This window comes from Schistocerca cancellata, chromosome 11 (genome assembly GCF_023864275.1).
Source record: "Schistocerca cancellata isolate TAMUIC-IGC-003103 chromosome 11, iqSchCanc2.1, whole genome shotgun sequence".
NCBI classification, from domain to species: domain Eukaryota; kingdom Metazoa; phylum Arthropoda; class Insecta; order Orthoptera; family Acrididae; genus Schistocerca; species Schistocerca cancellata.
This window is the reverse complement of record NC_064636.1, coordinates 114,432,338-114,454,342: the sequence shown is the minus strand read 5'-3', so window position 1 is coordinate 114,454,342 and position 22,005 is coordinate 114,432,338. Positions and strand designations below refer to the sequence as shown.

Below are 22,005 nucleotides of genomic sequence, written 5' to 3'. Positions count from 1 at the left end.
AAAGTGTACATAATAATCCAACCAATATAAGCACGGGAGATGCTTCCAATTCGAAAGAAATCAATTACGGTATTGCATAAGGCTCATTGGTTGGCCCACTATTGTTTCTCATACATGTGAACAACAAAATGCCCAATATACAATAAGCAGAATTAGTAATTTTCCAGATGACATTAGTCTTGTAATCACCCAAAATCTATATACAGCAACAGAACGAGAAGTAGATACAGTTCTTGCCAGTGTTACTGGATGGTTTTCTGCTATTGTTCTGCAACACACATTAGGAAGCACTAAACCAATAATAAACACAAAGTAGGGAAATAATAACTACACTGGGAACCACAACATTTTGTGTGTCCGAATGGATGAGAGTTTAAATGGAAAAAGTACACTTTTGAAACCCTAAAACAACTCGGTTCAGCTAAATTTGCACTTTGTATCATGGCAAATCTTGGGAAGAGAGAAATCAGTAAGTTAACATTTTGCATATTTCCATTTAATAATGTCATGTGGAATAATGTTCAGGGGCAACTTATCACTAAGAAACAAAGTCTGCACTGATCAAAAACTTGCTGTAAGAATATTATGTGCTCCTCACCCAGCACCATTTGCAGACATCTGTTGAAGGAATCAGGCATTTTGACTACTGCTTCACAGTACATTTATTCTCTCATGAACTTGGTTGTAAATAATCCCATCCAGTTCAAAAGGAACATTGATGAACATAAGTCCATTAACATACTGACATTCATTATTCCACACTGAGGTTGTCTTCAGCACAAAATGGGGATGAACAATGTTGCCACCAAAATTTTTGATCACTTACTCAATGATATAAAATTTCTGTCAGCCAGAAAAATTAAATCTGAAAACTGAAAAATTTTCAGTCTCACTACTATTCTGTTCTACTGGAGGATTTCTGTTTACACAAAAAAGGTTGTGGGTAATTCACATTTGCATTAAAAATAAGAACCTGGTAAATTGTCAGCATTAATCATACTCACATATAATGTGTACTTATGACAACTCATTCCACATCATTACAATTACTTGTACAAATGATCCACAGACCAAGAACCTACAAACCAACTTTACTAACTAATTAACCATCAGTCACCCATCCCAAGATTGGTTTTGCCAGCACAAACATTCACTGGGTATAGACGTTTTAAAGGTGGTATACCTTTGCCTTTCTCAGACTTTTCATCAGAATTACTTCTCCAGATGTATGGGGGCCTACAGTTTAAAGTGGATTCCAACCCATGGTGAAACTTCACATCTTGCAAAAAACATCCTGCAAATATTAGAGGAAAAATAAATGGAAACCAAAAAATGGAAACTGGACTGACAAGGGTTGAATGCTAAACTGTTTAGATCCATCCTCTTACACAATTACAGAGCCACGGAAACAACTTAGTTTACACCTTAGCCAATAAAAATGACTGATAACTGACACTGGCATTCTGTAGTTACATTATTGTCCTTCTGTGGCTACTGACATGCAGTATTAGAGTACAGAGTGGATTCCTGTAAAGGATGATCATTATTCCCTGCCAAATAATTCATACACATGCTATTCATTGCAAATAGTTTCACATTCCCTTTTTTACAATGACGTTGTGTGTCTATGAAATTCCTGTAAATTTTTCACGTTATTAGAAGTCTTCTCTAGAAATTCTTAGGGTGGCTGTTATTATCTGCAGCTATTATTTACATCACAGATATTCTCCTTAGCCTATCATTAAAAATAAAAATTCTTCCAGCAGCATGAAAATTTTTCAACCTGTAGTCACACAACATGAAGTCTATTGTTTTGCAGTGTCTTTATTATATCATTTGTTGACTACAATTGAAATTAACTCGACCCCTGAGATTCTCCTAGTCAAAGGTGATGCTAGTACATGGCATATTAATTTGCAGGTAATGTATGTACAATACAGATTTCAGAGTTCAATGTGACGATTTTTTCCCATAATCTATGATCAACTGCTTTATAAAATTGGCCCTGAGCATTTGAAATATCTGCCTCCCTTCTGTCCAGTGTGTATTGAGTAACAGGCCTCTAAAACGGCAAGATGGTTTTATGTATGCCGCCATCACCACAATCCTGCTTACATGAGCTTGCAGGTAGTCTCTACTGAGGATGCTGGTGCCACAGGCGCGCGCGCACACACACACACACACACACACACACACACACACACACACACACACACCAGATTTTAGGAGGGCCTAATGTGTGGAGAAGATATAACTTCTCTGTATTTGTAAATGTAGTATTTAGAGGAAGTACTAGGATGACTGTGGCTATTGTGCCAGGAAACCAAGTATACTTTGGAGGCTTTGAATCTACATTGAAGTTCTGGCAGACAATCACCACTAGGTTATTACTAGGCACAGAGTAATAGAAAAAACACTTAGAATCTTTGTGTGGTTATTTTACAACAAAATGTCATTTACACAAGCTATGCTAACAATTTTAAGATTGTATAACAAATGGCATCTTTGCTAATTATAAAGTGATGGCTAGTTAAAGCAAACTGACAAAACTTACGAAAGGAAAATGAATGTTTTTCATAGTGATAATCAGCACTCAACAAAGAATAGTAAACTATTTGCAATACAAATACTTGCTAAATCTAACTACAATACTAATTTTGAATAGCCTTTGAGGGACTTACTACCTCCATCATCATGTGTACATATTTACTACAGAAATTACAACATTTTTGTGCTTTCCTTCCCTCCTCTTCCCCACCCCACACACATGTACTGTGAATTCAGAAGATGTGTTTATGTGATCTGCCACATGTAAGGAAAAATGTATAAATTTATATTGACAAATAATTGTTTCAAATACCAGATGTTTACAGTTCATCAGACATTCCAAAAAGAATTCAAGACAGAGAAGTAAGAAATTATTCCAAGTAAAAATTACTGAATCTATGAAGTAGAAATTTGCTTTTGACAAAAGAAAAAACTGAACACGGTTTTCCTGCCTTGATCACATGCTACAACAATGAGAATTTGGCAGGGTCCAGAACGCATACTTAGATGGCCGACTAATTCACACAACTAGTCATTAAGGCGTGGAATCTAGGCTCCAATCCCGGTCAAGGCAGCAATTTTCATATTTTGATTCGTAAGTATATCATCACAATAACTCATAATTCCTATCTGTAGTGACATATGCAAGGAACTAATTCTTAAAATATACACACTAAAACTATTGCACAAGCTCACTGATACTACTTCGGCTAATGTTAAGAGATGACGCCCCCCCCCCCCCCCCCCCAAGTCTTTGGTGTGGTGACAGTCTGAGTTGTAGCTAAGTCTGAGATCTAGGTTATGTTTGAAGGTGACAATTTGGTTGAGAGTTGGCAAAGTTAATGGATGTAAAAGCAGAAAAATCTTGTGGTGGTAATAAGCTGACTAGTAGTGAAGCCCCATCTTTATCTCCATGCCATACTCAAAAATACAAGGGAGGAGGTTCAAATTTAACTTTTACCGATACTTCAGTTCATTTAGTGTAAATTATAATGCTCTATTTTGCCTGCTTTCCCTAGTTTTCTGCCAGGGGCCTATAATATTACAATGAGTGTAATCATTACAGGCACTACAGTGAAAACCTGAACGCCAATGGAGAGCTGCATTGCTTACCATTCCCATTATGATAACAACTGTGGCACAATTCAAATGTGCTTAATTTTATATAGTTACATAAATTATTGAATTACCTCTTGATTCACACACTCTTGCAATTCTTCTTTCACGTTCACAGTGGATGGGCAAACCTGGACCTGTGGTAATAATAAAACCACATAATTAGTGTGCTTAAGCAGTTGTAATTTTAATAGTTTTCTGTAAAACGTATGACACTATTAAGTTTAACAATAATTATAATTTTATTACTAGTTCTTTTTTCTGACAGGAATTATTTTGAACAATGGAAACTCCAGGTTGGGATATCAGCAAAAGATAGAATGCTGCTGACTGTAAAGATGACATGTTAAACTGCAAACAGATACAATGAAAAGAAACTTACACATTAGTTTCGTCCTTTTCTTACTAAGGTAATCAGTAAGTGTCTTTTCACTGTGTCTGCCTGCAACTTAGTGTCTCATCTTTCCCTTATGTTATCGATATTCACATAGAAGAGATGTGTCATATATATCATAAACCATTTGCCAAGTAATGGAAAGTAAAGGATTGAATAAAAACAATAATATGAAGGTAGATCACTACTCACCATATAGCGAAGATGCTGAGTCTCAGACACGCAAAGTGAAAAGACTGCTACAGTGGCCAGAGACAGTGGTCACATGTATGTGTATGCAAATTGTTCTTGTGCAAATGTGTATGGGCGTTTTCTACATCGAAAGGAAGCCTTTTGGCCAGAAGTTAAAATGCAAAATAAGTTTTTCTGTTGCCCCTGTGTTACTCACTGTTTCTTCTGTATAGTAAGTGCTCATCTATTTTTTCGTAATATTGTTACAAATGACTTTTTCTCAACAGGTGATTTTCTTATACCTATGGATGATACACAAACCCGCTCAGTAACAAAATGTCCTGGGTACAGGCAAGACAATTCTTACAATGAAGTCACAAAAATGTAGAGAAATGAGATTTTCAAAGTTCAGGGGCTGGGAGTTGGGGGATATTCAACCGTACCCTGTTTGTCCTAGGCTCAGCTTACACAGACTGACCCGTTTCAAGGAAGACTTTCTTGGTTAGGTAGTCAATTTACCCCGTTATATTGCAAGGGCTAATTTTGTGTGAGTTCTTTCATTTGTGTTTTTTGTTGCTTCTCCTGAATTCTTCTAGGTGAGTGAGCTGAAAGACGGAACACAAAATTCACAGGGACAGAAAAGTTTGTTTCAGTTTTCCCATTAAATTTCAGCCTTAAAACTGGATGATATTGCCACATTTAAAGAAAACGAACAAGAACTACGTTTTAGCATTAATTTTAATTGAGGATGTAATGGATTTTGGTCCAAAAAATATATTTTTCAAAAATATTATTTCCTTGATCTACACAGTTTAATCTATGTTGTGTGTGAATTTTATGATGATAGTAGCTTCAGAAATGCCTTTAAATTGTTAAACTGCTCTGCACTTGCGGCCACTCCCACCTTTTCTAACATTTGGGAAACTGCTTGCTTCAGCGGAGTTTGTCAGTGTGAAGGATATTTTCTTTTGATAACTTTGGCTGACATTTAGACCTTTGCCTGAAAACATTGTCGCATGTGGTCTATTTACATTTTGACAGTACCAACACACATTATGGGACGAAGGTTGAATTTGCAAACCTTCACATGGAAGTCAAGATTTATGCATAATGGGTAGTAGAAAAACTGTGTTTAGGAAATGGAGGTTTCATGGAAATCGGTTTAAAACAAAAAAAGAGGACGTAGTTCGAAATTAAGCTTCCACATCAAAATTTGGAATAGGAGAATTGTACAGGTGTGTGAATGATGATATGGATACCACTGGATTCAGACTTACTGATTTAGATCTTGTCTGCCAGGTTAGAGCTTGTCTGTCAGGCTATAAAGTTTTCATGTTCATGTATTAGCTGTAAAAATACAGAATGCACAATTGTTATTGAAGAAAGAAGAGTGGGAATAGCTTGTGATTTTAAATTAATTTGTAATTTATGTGGCTATGAATTTTCATTTTCCTCCTCCAAAAAAATCGACACTGGTACATATGAAAGCAATTTTAGGTTAACATATGCTATGAGATGCTTTGGACAAGGCAGAATTTATTTTGTGGTTCCTTGAACATGCCTCCAACTTGTGCAAGGTTTGAAAAAATAAATAAAGAAATGTCTGGATGTGTATGCGATACTGCCAAAGTTTCTATGAAGAAAGCAGTTGAGGAATTGGTGGAAAAAAAAAAAAAAAAAAAAAAAAAAGAAGAAGAAGAAATAGATCCTAGAGTCGGTATTCATGACAGTGAATATCCTACAAATGTTACTGACCCACGTGTGTCTGCAGATGGGACCTGGATGAAAAGGGATCACTCATCCCTATACGGAGTTGCATCTGTTATAGGTATTGACTCAGGTAAAGTTTTCGATGTAGAAATTATGTCTAAATACTGCCACAACTGTGCAACAAGGAAAATGTCCAACAATGAAGACAGTGAGAAACTGTGGAAAGAAAGGCATGCAGTAGCATGCTCTAATAATTATAGTGGCTCAAGTGGGGGCATGGAGGCTGCTGCAGTTGTTAGGATGTTTTCCAGATCTGAGGACCAGTATGGTGCCAGAGATACTAAATACCTTTATGATGGGAACTCCTCTTTGTTCAAAGCTGTGACAGATAAAAATCTGTACAATACAACAATAGAAAAGTTGAAATGTGTTTGCCAAATCAAAAAGAGGCTTGGAGGTAAGCTTCGTCACTTGCTGAAAGAGAAGAAAGGTGAAGTACATGAAGCTGGAAAACCACTAGGAGGAAAAAGCAGGCTTACTCTTAAAGAAACTGGTTCTCTTCATTTATTTTATGGGAGAGCTATCAGGAAAAACCCACACAATTTGGAGGTAATGAGGCATGTTGTGTGGGCAATTTTTTTTCCACAAACTATCCACTGACAAAACACCAATGCACCACTGTGTCCAATAGGCGATTGGTGTACATTCAACAACAGAAATAGGATGTATTCACATAAACACTAATTACCAGAACTTTTTTTTTAGGGCACTCAACTACTAAGGTCATTAGCACTCAGTCACAAATGTTAGTGCACTAATAGCATAGAAAAACGCAAGGGGGCAACAACAGGATGTACTTACAAAGACACAGATAAACAAAATAAAAGAGTTAGATTTTCTTGGACAAGTCTGTCAATGTCATAAAACTAAGAATACGAGCAGCTGCTCGAGTGTCATCAGCTAAAAGTTCCTGTAAGGTAAGGCTAAATCGTCAATGCCCAATCCGCAACCTGGCCAAAATGACCTCCTCTCGCCAGGAAGGGTGTGAGAAGTTCGTCCAAGCCATCAGGATCGGTTTGATGACCCTAACCCCACTAACGTCAGTTGATGAGACACAAAAGTAAGCTGACCGAGGCAGGAACACAGCAGCCTTGGCCGCAGCATCAGCAGCTTCGTTCCCAGGCACACCAACGTGGCCAGGAACCCACAAAAAAAAGGACACAAGCGCCAGTATCAGCTAGTGACTGAAGGGACCGTTGAATTCATTGCACGAGAGGATGGTCCGAATATGGGTCACAGAGACTCTGAATGGCGCTCAAAGAATCAGAGAATGACGATGGCAGCGGACATACTGTACAGCCTGATAGAGAGCAAAAAGCTCAGCTGTAAAGCTTGAGCACTGGTCAAGGGGCCGGTATTGAAAGGTATCATCCCCAACGACGAAGACACATCCGACGCCAGCAGTAGTCTTGGAGCCATCTGTGTAAATAAAGATGTTATTAGTGAGCCTCGAACGAAGTTCGACAAACCTCGAGCAGTATATCGAATCTGGGGTCCTCTCCTTCAAGGTGAACGTGAACCTGAGTCTGGAGCCAAAGTGGCGTTGGGCTCTCACCCACTCGAAAAGTCGTAGGGAGGGTAAAATCAAGTTGCTGAAGCACGCGACGAAAGCGAACTCCAGGAGGTAACAGGACAGAGACACACAGACTGTATTGGCAGGCGAAAGAGTCGTCAAAGATGAAGAAATATGACAGGTGGTGGGGCATTGACATCAGTCTGCAGGCGTACCGACAAAGCAACATATCGCGCTGGTAGTTGAGCGGTAATTCGGCAGCGTCGGCACACAGACTCTCAACAGGGCTGGTGTAAAATGCTCCAGTCGCCAGACGTAACCCCAGATGGTGGATAGATTTTAGAAGGCGTAAGACAGACGGTCGGGCAAAAGAGTGGACAAAGCTCCCATAATCCAGCTTTGATCGGACAATGGATCGATATAAGCAAAGCAGGACCATTCGATCTGCTCCCCATGACGTACCGCTGAGAACACTGAGGACATTTAGGGAACAGGTACAATGAGCAGCCAAGTAAAACACACGTGGAGACCAGCAAAGTTTCCTGTCAAATGTAAGACCTAAAAATTTTGTTGTCTCCACGAATGAGAGAGCAACGGGACCAAGATGAAAGGATTGGGGAAGAAACTGTAACGCCTGAAGTTCATACAGACCGTTTTCTCACCACAAAAACAGAAACTGTTAGCAACACTCCAGGAATATAGACGGTCTAGACAATGCTGAAGACAGTGCTCCAGGAGACATGTTCTCTGAGTGCTGCAGTAGATCGTAAAGTCGTCCACGAAAAGGGAGCCTGAAACGTCAGCTGGAAGGCAATCCATTATTGGATTGATAGCTACTGCAAAAAGGGCCACGCTCAAAACGGAGCCCTGGGGCACGCCATTCTCCTGGCGAGAGGCATCTACAAAGCAGAAACCACAAGTACCCTGAACATTCGATCCATTAAAAATGCATTAATAAAAAGAGGGAGGTGTCCGCGAAGGCCCCAAGTGTGCATGGTGCGGAGAATGCCCGCCCTTCAACAGGGGTCATAAGCCTTCTCCAAATCAAAGAACACAGCCACCGTCTGGCGCTTACGCAAAAAGTTGTTCATAATGGAGGTCGACAAGGTAACTAGGTGGCCAACAGCAGAGAGGCGCCTACGAAAGCCACATTGGACATTGGTAAGGAGGCGTCTAGATTCAAGGAGCCAAACCAATCAAGAATTTACCATGCACTTCGTTACCTTGCAGATACAGCTGGTAAGGGAGATGGGGCGATAACTGGAAGGAATGTGTTTGTCCTATCCTGGTTGGGGTATGGGAACAACAATTGCTTCACGCCAGTGTGTGGGAACATGACCTTCAGTCCAGATGCATTTATAGGCACAAAGAAGAAAGCCTTTACCTGCAGGAGAAAGGTTCTTCAGCATCTGAATATGGATACCATCGGGCCCCGGAACAGAGGATCGGGACCGGGCGAGTGCACTTTAGAGTTCCCAAACGGTGAAGGTAGCATTGTAACTTTCATGATCCAAAGACTGGAAAGAAGGTGGCCGTGCCTCCTCTGCTTGTTTTTGGGGGAGGAAGGCAGGGTGGTAATGGGCAGAGATCAAAACCTCCCTGAAAAAGCGGCCGAAGGCATTTGAGACATCCTCAGGATCCACGAGGACTTCATTCGCTACAGTCAGGCCAGAAATCGGGGAGTGGACCTTGGTGCCAGATAGCTGGTGCAGGCCACACCAGACAACCAAAGAAGGAGTAAAACTGTTGAATGAGCTGGTGAAAGCCACCCAGCAAGCCTTTCTGCTTCCTTTGATAACACGACAACATTGTGCAAGGAGTCGTTTGTAACTGATACAGTTCGCCATCGTACGGTGGCATTGGAAGGGGCGTAAAGCACGTCGCCGAGCACAAATAGCGTCGCTGCATGCTGTAGCCCACCAGGGGGACTGGGATTCAACGTGGAGAAGAGGAAGTACGGGGGATGGAATATTCAGCAGCAGTGAGAATAACGTCCGTGAGGTATGCAACCTGACTATCGCAGCTGGAGAAGTTTTGATCACTGAAGGTCGCCAGGGAGGTGAAAAGCCCCTAGTCGGCTTTGTAGATGTTCCAGTTCGTGGAACATGGGGAAGGGGTATGATGCAGGAGATGGATTACGTAGAGGAAATGGTCGCTCGAGTATGTGTCAGACAGAGCATACCACTCGAACTGATGTGCAAGTTGGATGGTGGATATTGAGAGGTCCACGTGGGAATAGGTATGCATTGCGTCCGAAAGGAAGGTAGGTGCACCGGTATTTAAGCAGACTAGATTGAGGTGGTTGCAAAGGTCTGCCAAGAGGGAGCCTCTCGGGCAGGATGCTGGAGGGCCCCAAAGGGGATGGTGGGCACTAAAGTCTCCAATCAACAAAAATGGTGTAGGAAGCTGAGCAATCAATTGTATCATGTCTGCCATAGTAAAGGCAGACAATGATGGAGTGTAAACAGTACAAATGGAAAATGTGAAAGTGGAGAGAGTAATTCGGATGGCAACTGCCTGCAGATCTGTGTGCAATGTGATTGGATCATAGTAGACATCATCCCGAACCAGCAACATGACCCCTCCATGAGCCGGAATACCTGCCACAGGGGGTAGGTCGAAATGCATGGAGGTATAGAGTGCCAGGTCAATACAATCGCATGGGCGTAACTTCGTTTCTTGGAGACCTATGACAAGTGGGCAGTGCATTCAAAGAAGCAATTTTAGTTCCTCTCGGTTGGACCGAATGCCGCGAATATTCAATTGAAGAACTGCCATTATGAAAACGAAAAGAAAAAGAAGAAAGGGTCATCTCGATGGCCGCTGAGGGCCTGGCTTTGAGGGAGCGCTGCTGCTGCAGTTGATAGGTGGCGAGTCATGGTCCATCAACTCAACAGTTGCATCTGCCACCTTCCTGAGCTGGTCAGGAGGGGCAGCTTCCTCCGCCGGTGAAAGGTCAGATGATTGGCTACCAGCGGTGCAGCCTGGCGAAACTAAAGATAGCCGGAGACGGCAACCGCTGGGTGGCGCAGGAGAAGAAACGCGCCTCGGTGGAGATGGAGAACTCTTGTTTCTGTGAGCCTTCTTTGAAGAATTACGTTTTGTCGAAAGAACAGTTGATGGCTATGAAGTTTGAGTATGCAAGAAATCTTCACGTGTCAGTTCTTTTTTTGAAGGTCCAAGCATCTGATTTAGAGGTCCTTGTCTTAGCAGTACCAGATGATGTTTGAGCCTTAGGGTCGGTGGGAGTAAGAGGAGACATTGATCGAGCGATCTTAGCACTGACCAATCTGACGACCGAATCCCTGTTAGGCCAAGGAGAGGCGGGAACGGTACTGTATTTACCTGCCAGAAGCACAGTGGACTTTCTGCTATTGAATAACTTGCGAGCAGCCGAGGTCGACACCTTCTCTTTCACTTGAATTTCCTGTATACTTTTCTCATCTTTGTAGATGGGGCAGTCACAAGAGGAGGCAGCATGGTCGTCCATACAGTTGACGCAATGAGGGGACGGAGGTGGACAGTCACCCTCATGGGCGTCCCTGCCACAGGTAATGCATTTAGCCCCACTTGAACAAGACTGCCGTGTATGATTAAACTGCTGACATTGGTAACACCTTGTAGGGTTGGGTACATACGGCCGAACAGAAATGATCTCATAACCTGCTTTAATTTGTGAAGGCAATTGCACATTGTCGAAAGTCGGGAATATAGTTCGGGTCGGTATGAGGTCCTTGTCGATCCTTTTCACAACCCGATGGATGGCCATCACTCCCTGATCAGAGAGGAAAGACAGAATCTCCTCATCAGTTAGTCCGTCGAGTGACCTGGTACACACCATGCCACATGACGCGACGAATTCAAGGTGTGCTCCACCTGTACAGCAAATGTGTGTAAGAGTGTGGCTTGAAGTTATTTTTGGGACTGGAAGGTGCTCTCTGTCTCCAACAGCAAGGTACCGTTGCACAACCAAATACAAGATTTCACTGGTCCGGCAATCGCACCTACACCCTTCTCAATGACAAAAGGGTTGACTGTTGAGAAATCGTGACCATCAGATCTTGTGACAACAAGAAACTTTGGTGCTGGTGGTAGAATTTTCAGAACAGGAGTTACATCTAGCTTTCGTTTTTGGGCAGAAGACATGGAAGAAGAAGAGAAATCTATTGCGGATGAATCCCCCACGATTGCCAGCATCTCCGATGGTGCGCTCCGTCTTTGTGGGGGCCCTCTCAGAGGGCACTCCCACCTTAGGTGGTTGTTCACACCTCAGGACACATCTCCCGAGAAACTGACGGAGGGACCAATCGGCATGTTCGGAAGGTGACAGCTCAGGCAATCACCACTCCCTGGGCCTGGCCTTTACCAGGGGGTACGTATGTGCCTTACTTGCGTACCCAGTGTGGGGAATTATGCATTACCCCGTCACCGGCTACGTGTGTGAACGCGTGGGTCGGCCTTCAGACACGCACAGGGAGGAAAGAAGAGAGGAAAGAGAGAAAGGGTTAGAGGGACAGAAGAAAGAATCTCAAATGCCGAAGCAGAGAATAAGACACGGAAAAGAAGACAAGGAGAATAGGGCAAGGAGAATGAGGCAGAGATAGAAGTAAGGGTATGAAAGCACGGGGAAGAGTGAACGCAGGGAAAGACCAATATAGGAAGAAAGCATGAGGATGGAGAGAAAGAAAGGAAACAGGATCCTGGAGTTTTCAAATGTCTGTCTCCAGACGAAGGCTTGATACATTACTCCCAAGAAGAGGGAAGAGGGAGTGTGAAGTGGAGGTATGGGGGAGGGGGGGAGGATTGGTGACGAGAAGGGATGGGGAATGGGGGTAGGGCAGCCCGGAAAGGAAAGAGAATGGCACTAGCTCAGGGCCCCGTGCTTGCCACGCACGTATCCACAAAAGAGTTGTGGACCCCCTGGGGGGGGGGGGGGGGGGGGGGGTACCAGAACCTGTTATGAATGCATTGAAGCCCACATTCAGGTTTCTTGCAAACCCTGATTTATTGAGGAAGTGTCTTCACAGAAAGACACAAAATGCAAATGAAAGCCTGAAAGCCTCAATAATTTAATTTGGATTACATGCTCAAAAAGGACATTCTGTGGACTTGAAGTACTTAAAATAAGTGTCTATGATGCTGTTTTATGTTACAATAACAGAAATAATGGCAGATTTGAAGTGCTGAAGAGAGTTGGTACAGATCCTGGTGTGTTTACAACAAAAGTATTTTACACCATCGACAACAGCAGGGTGAAGAAAGCTAATAAATCAGTGTCTTACCTGCAAATTCAGGCCAGGCAGATTCAAAAAGGAGGGAAAAGAACATGGCGGATTTTAAAATTGAATTAAGCTTATTACAAGTATAAGTATGAGAAGAAAATCTTTGAACCTCATTTTCTCTGTTCTACATCTCTTACATTATTAGAAGCCTTTTCTCAAGAAGTACATGTGCTAATTCTGTCTCTCTAGAACTAAAAACTACGAGATCCTGCTATTACATTATGATTTTTAGATGATTGTATGTAGAAAAAAAAGTTAATTTTGGATATGCAAAATTAAAAACTCTGTTAATGATACAATTTGTACCATAAATTAATAACTGTAGTTTAGTGGTTTTATAACCTTCTCAGGCTCCTACAATAAAATTTTCAGATTAATTGCATGAGTAGAATGAGTTATGGATTTTTATAAAAGGACAATAAAAAATTCAAAATTACAATTTCTGGAAAAATATTAATCCTGCATATTTTATTATATTTTTCCATTAAAACACAACTCAGCTGCTTTACACATGTAAAATTTTGGATTTGTAAATTAATAAATATGGCTTTAATGACTTATTAAATAAAAGTTTACACTTCCCATTACATCCCACCTTAAGCAATGTAATTCACCAGAAGTTGACAGTGACATTAAAGTACAATAAATAATACTTGTTATCAACAACGAACAGCACATCACATGATTAAGTTTTGTGTGTGTATTAACACACAAATAATTAATATGACTGCAGCAGATGTAGATTGGGAATGTAAATATGTGCTGGCTAAAAGGCAATGAAAATTTTGACTCTCCTATTATGTAGTAACAGCCCAGCCACAATATCATTCTTTGGGATGGGCATAAACAGAAAAGAAGTGATGGAGATACTTTTTGCCTTCCACCTTGTACACATCAGTAGCAGTTAGCCACCTGCTTAGCGCTACCTCACAACATACTTTTTGGGGAAATTTGTGTACTGGGCAAGAAGTACACACTAAATACCACATCACCACACAGGCACAAACCCTTGCCTGACATCTATCAGTTCCATGCGAGCAGCCTCCAGATGGTGCTCCCTAACGCACACTTCTTCCTGCTTCTGCGCCACCTCCTTCAGCACACTGTGTATGTCTGCTCATAGTGCAGACAGCCAATAGGAAAAATGTCAACTACAGACTATACAGCTTTTGCCTCCACTGGGCAGACAGGGATCTTCCCACTGACGGACTCAAAATACAATGGGATGCAGATGCGGACAAACATAACAGTTCCCCACCAGCAGCCAGACAGTTGTTCCAGAGCTGGCAATTCTCACACAATACTCTGAAGATTACCTTCTGACACTACAGTTGCTGTTCACAGAGAACCATAACCAATTACAGAGTCTTTGCAAAGATTTCTATCAGTGGCAATATCAGACGGTCAAGAGACTGCAAAATTAGTTAGATACCACTGCATCATGTTCAGGACATCATCCGCCATGCATCAAAGTTTAGCAAAGTTAAGTACCATTTTGTAAAATACTCTTAATAAATGTTATTTGTTATTTCTTACTGGGTTGTGACATCTTTGTAATAGCACATTCTGTCACAGTATGAGTTTGCGTAGTATAGCATGCCACTATCAACATTAAGGCACTGTAGCAGAGAACATTTTTTCTCCTACCATGAATATTTACACTGAATTCACAGTCACATTCCGCTTCTACAATCACAATGGACAATCCTCAGAGAGGGATAAAATACATCAATATTCAGTTTGAACACAGAGCTGTTAAATACGCATTTGGTACAATGACTTACAATGTGATACTGGCCAAACAAATAAAAACAACTGCTGGAAAAGTGGGGAGAGTGGTCAAATGCATCTATTTATGACATAAAATACACAGACTGTGTAGGAGGTTCTATGTATTTTTGCTATGTAAGTGGCTTTCAATTAACATGATATACTAAATATGGTTTTTGAAGGGTCCAAGGTGGTTCAGTCCATCCACTCAATATTTGAGAGAAGCTTCCATGTGACATATCCATTGTTAAGCAGGGTTCAAATCTTCAAAACTAGTATTCATCAAATACAACTTTAATCTTATAAGACTATTATTTAATTTTATCTCACTTATCAAATTGTAACACAATGTTTAAAGGTATTTGCTAGAAAATCTGAACCTGCCAATCTCAACCACCTCAACTGACATCACAATTAAAATAGTAAACATACACTACTTGCAAATATTGAAGAGAGGTAGAATAAATGTGATAACATGAATTATAGTTGTTCTCAGGTCAGAGGACTTGGTTTTGCTTACTCGAAACCCAACTTTCACCTTCCAAAATAATATGCAGCATGGGCTATGGTAAAGGTCATCATCACAACTTCCACTCAAAACATAATATACAAGCAGAGTTACTTTATCAGTATTCTACTATATCTCTCTGCATGGCATTACAGAAGGATTCAATTCAACCTGTTTGCTCTGAACCATGAGATGGAAGCAGCTATTTCCAGCGTATACAAAATGGTTACAATGATGTCACTAAATACACATGCAAACAAACGCAAAGAAAAATAAGTATGATACAATGTTTCACTCCAAAAATAAAGTGAAACTAACGGGAAAAACACAAAAAATTGGGGTTTTAGGGTGGGGATAAGTCAAATACGCAACAATAACTACACTATGCCGAAACAAATAATATCCAAAAAAGTTTACATTACAACATTCCATTACACCCCCCCCCCCCCCCACACACACACACACACACACAGAGAGAGAAAACCTTAACTCACCATCTTCAGCCTATACATCCTCCCCTCAAAAAATCTTCTGTCAGCAATAGTAATCCAAATGAGATTGCAGGTTGTAAGAGTGCGTAATCCAAATGAGATTGCAGGTTGTAAGAGTGCCTCTTCCCCTCCTTATAACAGATTTAATTGCTCCCAAAGCCCCTCTATCATGTAACTACAAGCCTCACTGTCACAATCCTTAAACTCAGTACTGTCAATGATTGTAAACCCTTGTCCCCAAACCCCAATACGACGAAAATGCATCAGAAACAATAGTGCTACCCCCTCAATATATTCTTCAATTAGACCCACCAGTTACCTATTACTACAGCTCAGTAGAACCATAAAAACACAATCAGCATACCCATCCCCTGAAGTAACAACTACCCTCCCCCCTCCCCCCCCCCCCCAAACACCCACAAACCAACCAGAAAAATGCCCCTCCCATTCTGTGATTCATCAATTTCATCAACCACACCTGGCCCAACCAACTTCCTGCTACATTTCATGTATTCTGAACAAACCTCTTGACAAACAGATATCCAATCCAAAACAGTTCTCTCTCTCACAGCAGTCTCATATGCAAAAACATTTATAAAGGACTTACAACAAAAATAATAAGAGAGCAAGACAATCTCCCACAGGGCTAATCTAAATTTCTCAAACCAGGTACCACATCTCATAGATCTCCAGGTATGTTCACACTGACGTCACATATACATGTCCCTGGTCTGAGCTGCCGGATTGATTGATTGATTTTAAAAGAAGAGCTGAAACAGCTTAGGTTTAATCCGGCACTGCCCGCACCGAAACGGAAATACGGAAGCGTCCAATCCTGCCCGTCTGCTTTGATCCATGACGTCACAAATATGGCGGAAACGACCATAAACCACGATTCCAATATGGCACATATAAAGTTGTTACGTACACATTATGAGGACGAAAATACATCGAAAAACTAAAACACACACACACGTTCCACAAAAAGCCTAACAAGACTAACGGGACAAGTGCGGGAAATAGGTGGTTTTTGGGTGGGGACAAACTAAATATAAACAAATTTAGACACCCACCAAAATACAAAACCACACAAAACGAGGAAAAAAACTGACATCACAAAAGTACTCAAATACCACTAAAGACAATATCATCTGGTATCAGACACTTCCCTTGAACTATATAGCTCAACATCAGCTCCCGATCCCATAAATTAGGACGTAACACTTCCCTTGACCTATATAGCTCACAAACATCTCCCGATACCAATACAAACATTCACAGCCACACATTGGGAGCGAACACTTCCCTTGACCTGTTATCCTCACGACATCTCCACATACAGCCGTCCCTGGTCCAAGACGCCAGAACTTTAAGTAAGCCTCATTTCTTCACAACATACTGAACACTTCACGACTTCATCCAAAAATCCGAATAGTTGAAGAAATTTTACTAGAGACAACGCACTGTCCCCCATCATAGCCGACAACCGAAAACTGTTGACCCTGTCAGTCATATCCATACCTACCAAAGACATAAAAAAAAAAAGCAATTCACACACGACGCCACACTAGCAAACAAAACCTAAAACATCACCTAACACACAACCGGAGAGCACCACCGATTGTATCAAAACGACACCTACAAACAGGCCACTCTCTCAAACTAAATTCCGCGCCGTCGTGACGTCACACACCACAACAGCCTTACATCACGGGTCCAAGCCGATGGGTGGGATCGGACATTTCGGTCGACCCATCAAAACTAGGTTTAAGCCGCCAGAACTTTGATCTACCTCATATTGTCGCCACAAATGTGACACCTAACACATTCAGCAGTAAGGCCACCCATCTGCAGAAACCGTTTGTGTGACATACACCATATCACCACCCTCGCAGAATGTAACGATGCACTCATGTATTTCACTGTCATATCCACACCCAAGAAAAAAATCAATAAAAATCATAGACCCCTGTATGCCCAACCAACACCAATCTAATCAGACGTAACAAAAATGCCAAATATATAAACAAACCTTAATAACTCACTGTAAACACTTCCACAACCCACACTGCCCCACCAACTACTTGAACTGAAGACCACATTAGCACAATACAAGCCGAAACTCAAATGAAGCCTGTACACACCTTAAACTCAGCGTGTCCACTTCCACCCTCACAGGACACCATCCAGAAGCAACTCAACATCTACAAATAAAACCAACTCAACATCACAATACCACTATTATGTCATAAGCCAAAGCAACAAGTGGAATCGGTCGCTTCCGTTGATCCTGTGCACCTATGACATCATATGCCACATCATTTCACCAAGGGTTACACCCAAAGCCTGGTATCGATTGGTTCAACCCACAATATCACTGAAATTGTAACCTATCACAGTGCAAGCAGAGTGCTATCAACTATTTATTGAGGTGCAGTAATGAATTTTACATGAAATGAAATTTACTGACATACTGTTTACATATTCAAAGAGAACTGCTAATGTATATATTAGAATACAGAAGCTTAATTATCACACCAGTGATCACAGTAAACATCTCTTCAACCTTACTTACAAAACAAATATTTTATGTGCCAGCAAACATCGAATGTTAATAAATAAATTACTGGAAGTCTACCTAACCTTCTAGCTGCAAATTAAAGTTGATATTTAAAAGAAGCAGATCAGAATAAGCTCCATGTTTATGCTTATGTATTATAAATGTCAATGAGTAGTGATTTAAGAAATTCTCTAGCTTCTGCTAAATATTTAATCCAAACTATTCCCTCTGTCTATGTTCAACACACACGTTTTATTCACAGTGTTGTGGATCATTACGTTTAACAAAAAGATCTGGATTCTGTACTACATTGCATTCTCCTTACTTCCAACCATATCACTGATTTATGTTAATTCGTTCACAATACTACACACAGAAATTATTAAAACAATGGTAAGATATACAAGAAAACTACTTACAGTGGAGTCTGGCACAGTCGATATCTCGTCTGTTGGCTCCGTTTTTATCCAAATAATGTTTCTGTAATCCATTGCTGCAGTGTGAAGGCCCTGAAAAACAAGGAATCAGATAAAAGTAGTCATATTCAAAATTCATTATCACTATAAGATACAACTCACAAACAGCATTTTTTATTCCAAGACTGAGAGCAACATATGAGCCAGTGCACACAAAACAAATTTAACACTACCTGATGAAAACAGAAATTGTAATTATGGGAACAGATCGACATTTCTCTGGTTAAGAAGAGTTTAAACAAATTACCTCAAAATGTCACATCAATATCACATGCAATGGAAACAAATGATTATATTGATGTTTCTTTGAAACAGGGGTCAATGGTACACTATAATAATGTAAGCATTATAAGACATGAATATTTAGCTTTCCAAATGAATTCTAATTTCAGCAATATGGCCATGCAAAGCGACTCATCAAGCAAAGACATTTTACAAAATAAAACAATTTACTACGGCCAACCTCGATTTTACATATGATGAGAAAATTTGAAATGAAGCTTGCAGCCTTCTGTGAGCTCAATGCTTTTAAATATACTATAGACGTTTGATAATGAATGCTGTCATCCAACACATTCATAATCCGATTCTTACTGATATAACCAAGAACAAATGAGAATTTGTATTTCTTAATCGCATATAAGACACTGAAAGGCTTAATCTCTGAACACAGATGTCATTCTATACACTGTTCACTCACTTATTAAGTTGCAGGCATAAAATGAAATTCTTCCCCTTCTGAATTCAGCAGCCTTCAGACGGCATTTTTATCAGGCAATTTAATATGCATTTCATCCCCATCATTACTGTATATACAAATGTCGAATCTTTAATAGTTCCCGTACTTAAATTCATACTAGAGAAGTGCTCAAAACTTTCTGAACAGCCACAGTAAACAACGGACATGGCCTAATACCTTCTACAGCATTTTCTTTCATTCCAATACAAACATTATCTGATAAGATGTATAAATTACTGGTATTTGAATCTGAAATACTAAGATTAGTACCCAATTTCACACGCAATAATCCCGAGCAGCTACACAGCTAACACACTTCTTGTCTCTTCACAACTAGGTACATCATCAGCGGCGGTAAGCAAGTTAACATAAACATACTAGTATAGTGATTGTACGAATTTCATTACACGTCTTCTCTCGCCCATCACGAAGTATTTAACGACGATTTTCATTTTCACTTGAGGTCGCAAGGTAAAGACACTGCCTTTTACAAACTACGGAAAAACATAGGCATAGATTTCATGTCATGTGGACAAATTACCGGGCACTTTACAAGACGATATGGGCCGGCGTACGTGTAATATTTTTCATAACTTGGAACTTCATAGAAGTTAACAGCGACGTTTTATCGAGTTAACATAACCTAAAACAACTGCACAAGCTGTCTCTCTCGACACACCGTCACCACATTTTTCCAAGCGTTACCCAACCACAGTTATTCAGATGTCGATAACATCGCAGTGAAGTTTGTCGGCTAAATCATATTAAACTGTTACGATATTGATAGAAATAGATACGAGTGTTTCATAAAAATATACTCACAAGTTGCTTCATGGGCCCTACTCAGTTATAATAGAAAGGAAATTGTAGTTGGGTTTATGTTCGAAAATAAATATCAGTCTTTCGTTCTTTCATGTATATAATCCTCCTCACTTTTTTTATTGCTCGGAGGACGGAGAAAGTGGTTCATATATATATTTTTATTTTTCTATTAGATACAAGATGGCGACCACTTTGCTAGAATGGCCAGGCGGAGGCTGCTTAATGATGAGTACCTAACTCGAAAGATGTTTTCATCTTGGGGTGTTTGTTCGTATTTTTCCATTTTTTGATGCAAGTTCGACAATCAGTGATTCTGTGGATATTGCAAAGCATATTTTACATTCTCTCTAGAGGCATGAAAAAGCTGAATCACAAAAAATGACGAACTAGAGGAAAATATCAGTTATACTACATAAGTCAGACAGCCACATAAACGTCAGTATTTTACACTAATAAAATAAATTAACCCCCTGATGATCGTATAACTGCACTCGAAAACGTCTAAGAGTTAAACAAATAAGAATTTGTGTTTGCTCATGACACAACTGTCTGTTCTACAACCAAAGGTATTCATCGTCAGTGGATGGTATTACAAGATAGGTTCATCTTCACCTCTTACGCATCTTGTTTTCTTTGAACGCAATATGATGTTTTCCTTGTTGGTAGCTCGGTAGCAATCGTGAGTCTAAATAAATGTTGACGTAAGGTCTCCCAGATACTAAACAAAATCTACAGATTGCATATAGGAATGAATAAAAACGACGAATTATTCTGAAATAACAGTAAACTCCTAATTTGATACAGTTACATTTGCTCAACTTCACAAAACTAACGACTGACTGTGATGTATTGCGTGTAATTTCTGCTGTAGTTAATGCCGCAATCTCCTATGAATGTGAAAGTAATTGTTAAAATACTTCGTTACGGATTAGATGCACATCAACAGTATTTTTGTGTTCATATTGTCTTTCATACCCTCATGTGTGGCAATAATATTTGCGAAGAGACGACTAGGGACAGTAGCATATCTGATGTGCATCTTCTCTACATTATAACGTTAGCTACTGCTAACGTTAAGTGCTTATAGTCATATTTCGAGTATTAGTTATATGGAAATGCAAAGGAAGAAGCTGTAGTAGGTATTAATTGATCCCAATCAGAACGCTTTCGGCATTCATTTAACTACTACGTTCTGTGCTATAGGTCTGCAAAGAATGTGCTAACAGCTTTAGCAGTGCGAGTTGCAGGGCAGTTTAGTACAAGCGTAACGTGATAGTTTTTTTTGGCACAAATGTGTAAATGAAAATGTTTCTGGAAGAATCAAGAGGTAAATGTATTTCTCACTGAGAAAGAGATTAGCATGACAGCAGAACGTTCGCCATCACCATACAGCAGTAAGCTGTTTCAGTAATCAGTTTAGTAAGAGAAAATTAACCAGTATAAAATGTTTTTGCTAATCAATAATAGGTTGTTTTACATTGCTGTATGTGTGCTTGAATCTAGTGAATAGTTAGAATTCGAATATGACTGATTTTTGTAAATTGGGTAGGGCTATAAAACTTTGAATGTTTACAACGAAAGTTCAAAAAAATGGCTGTGTTAAGAAAGCATAGAAAATTGTCTGCTAATAATGAACTTCACAGGCTGCTAATATTCATTTTCTGTGGGTCAACTAAATTAAATAGTATAACATAGTTAACAATCTTAATAATGACATATGAGCCTAGAGAGAATGTATTTCTAGTGCTGCGTAAATGATGTAGTACAAATCATGTAATGTTCTTATTTACGTTAATAAGAACAGGATTTTAAACCTCTTGGATAATAGTACAAATTAAGATGTTCC

General features: G+C 40.2%; 1 protein-coding gene across 2 annotated transcripts in view; it reads right to left on the bottom strand.

The window, feature by feature from the left end:
- Positions 1-20,381, bottom strand: part of LOC126108504 (zinc finger protein 436-like) — a 177,454-nt gene extending 157,073 nt beyond the window's left edge. The window contains exons 1-3 of one of the 2 annotated variants that reach the window (XM_049913769.1): positions 20,160-20,381; positions 18,542-18,631; positions 3,738-3,800 (exon numbers count right to left, since the gene is read on the bottom strand). In XM_049913769.1, the coding sequence (XP_049769726.1) occupies positions 3,738-3,800; positions 18,542-18,631; positions 20,160-20,171 (165 nt within the window). In that variant the 5' untranslated portion in view covers positions 20,172-20,381. The remainder of the gene's footprint in view (positions 1-3,737; positions 3,801-18,541; positions 18,632-20,159) is intronic. The other variant, XM_049913770.1, reaches the window with a different exon arrangement.
- Between the last annotated feature and the right edge of the window lie 1,624 nt (positions 20,382-22,005).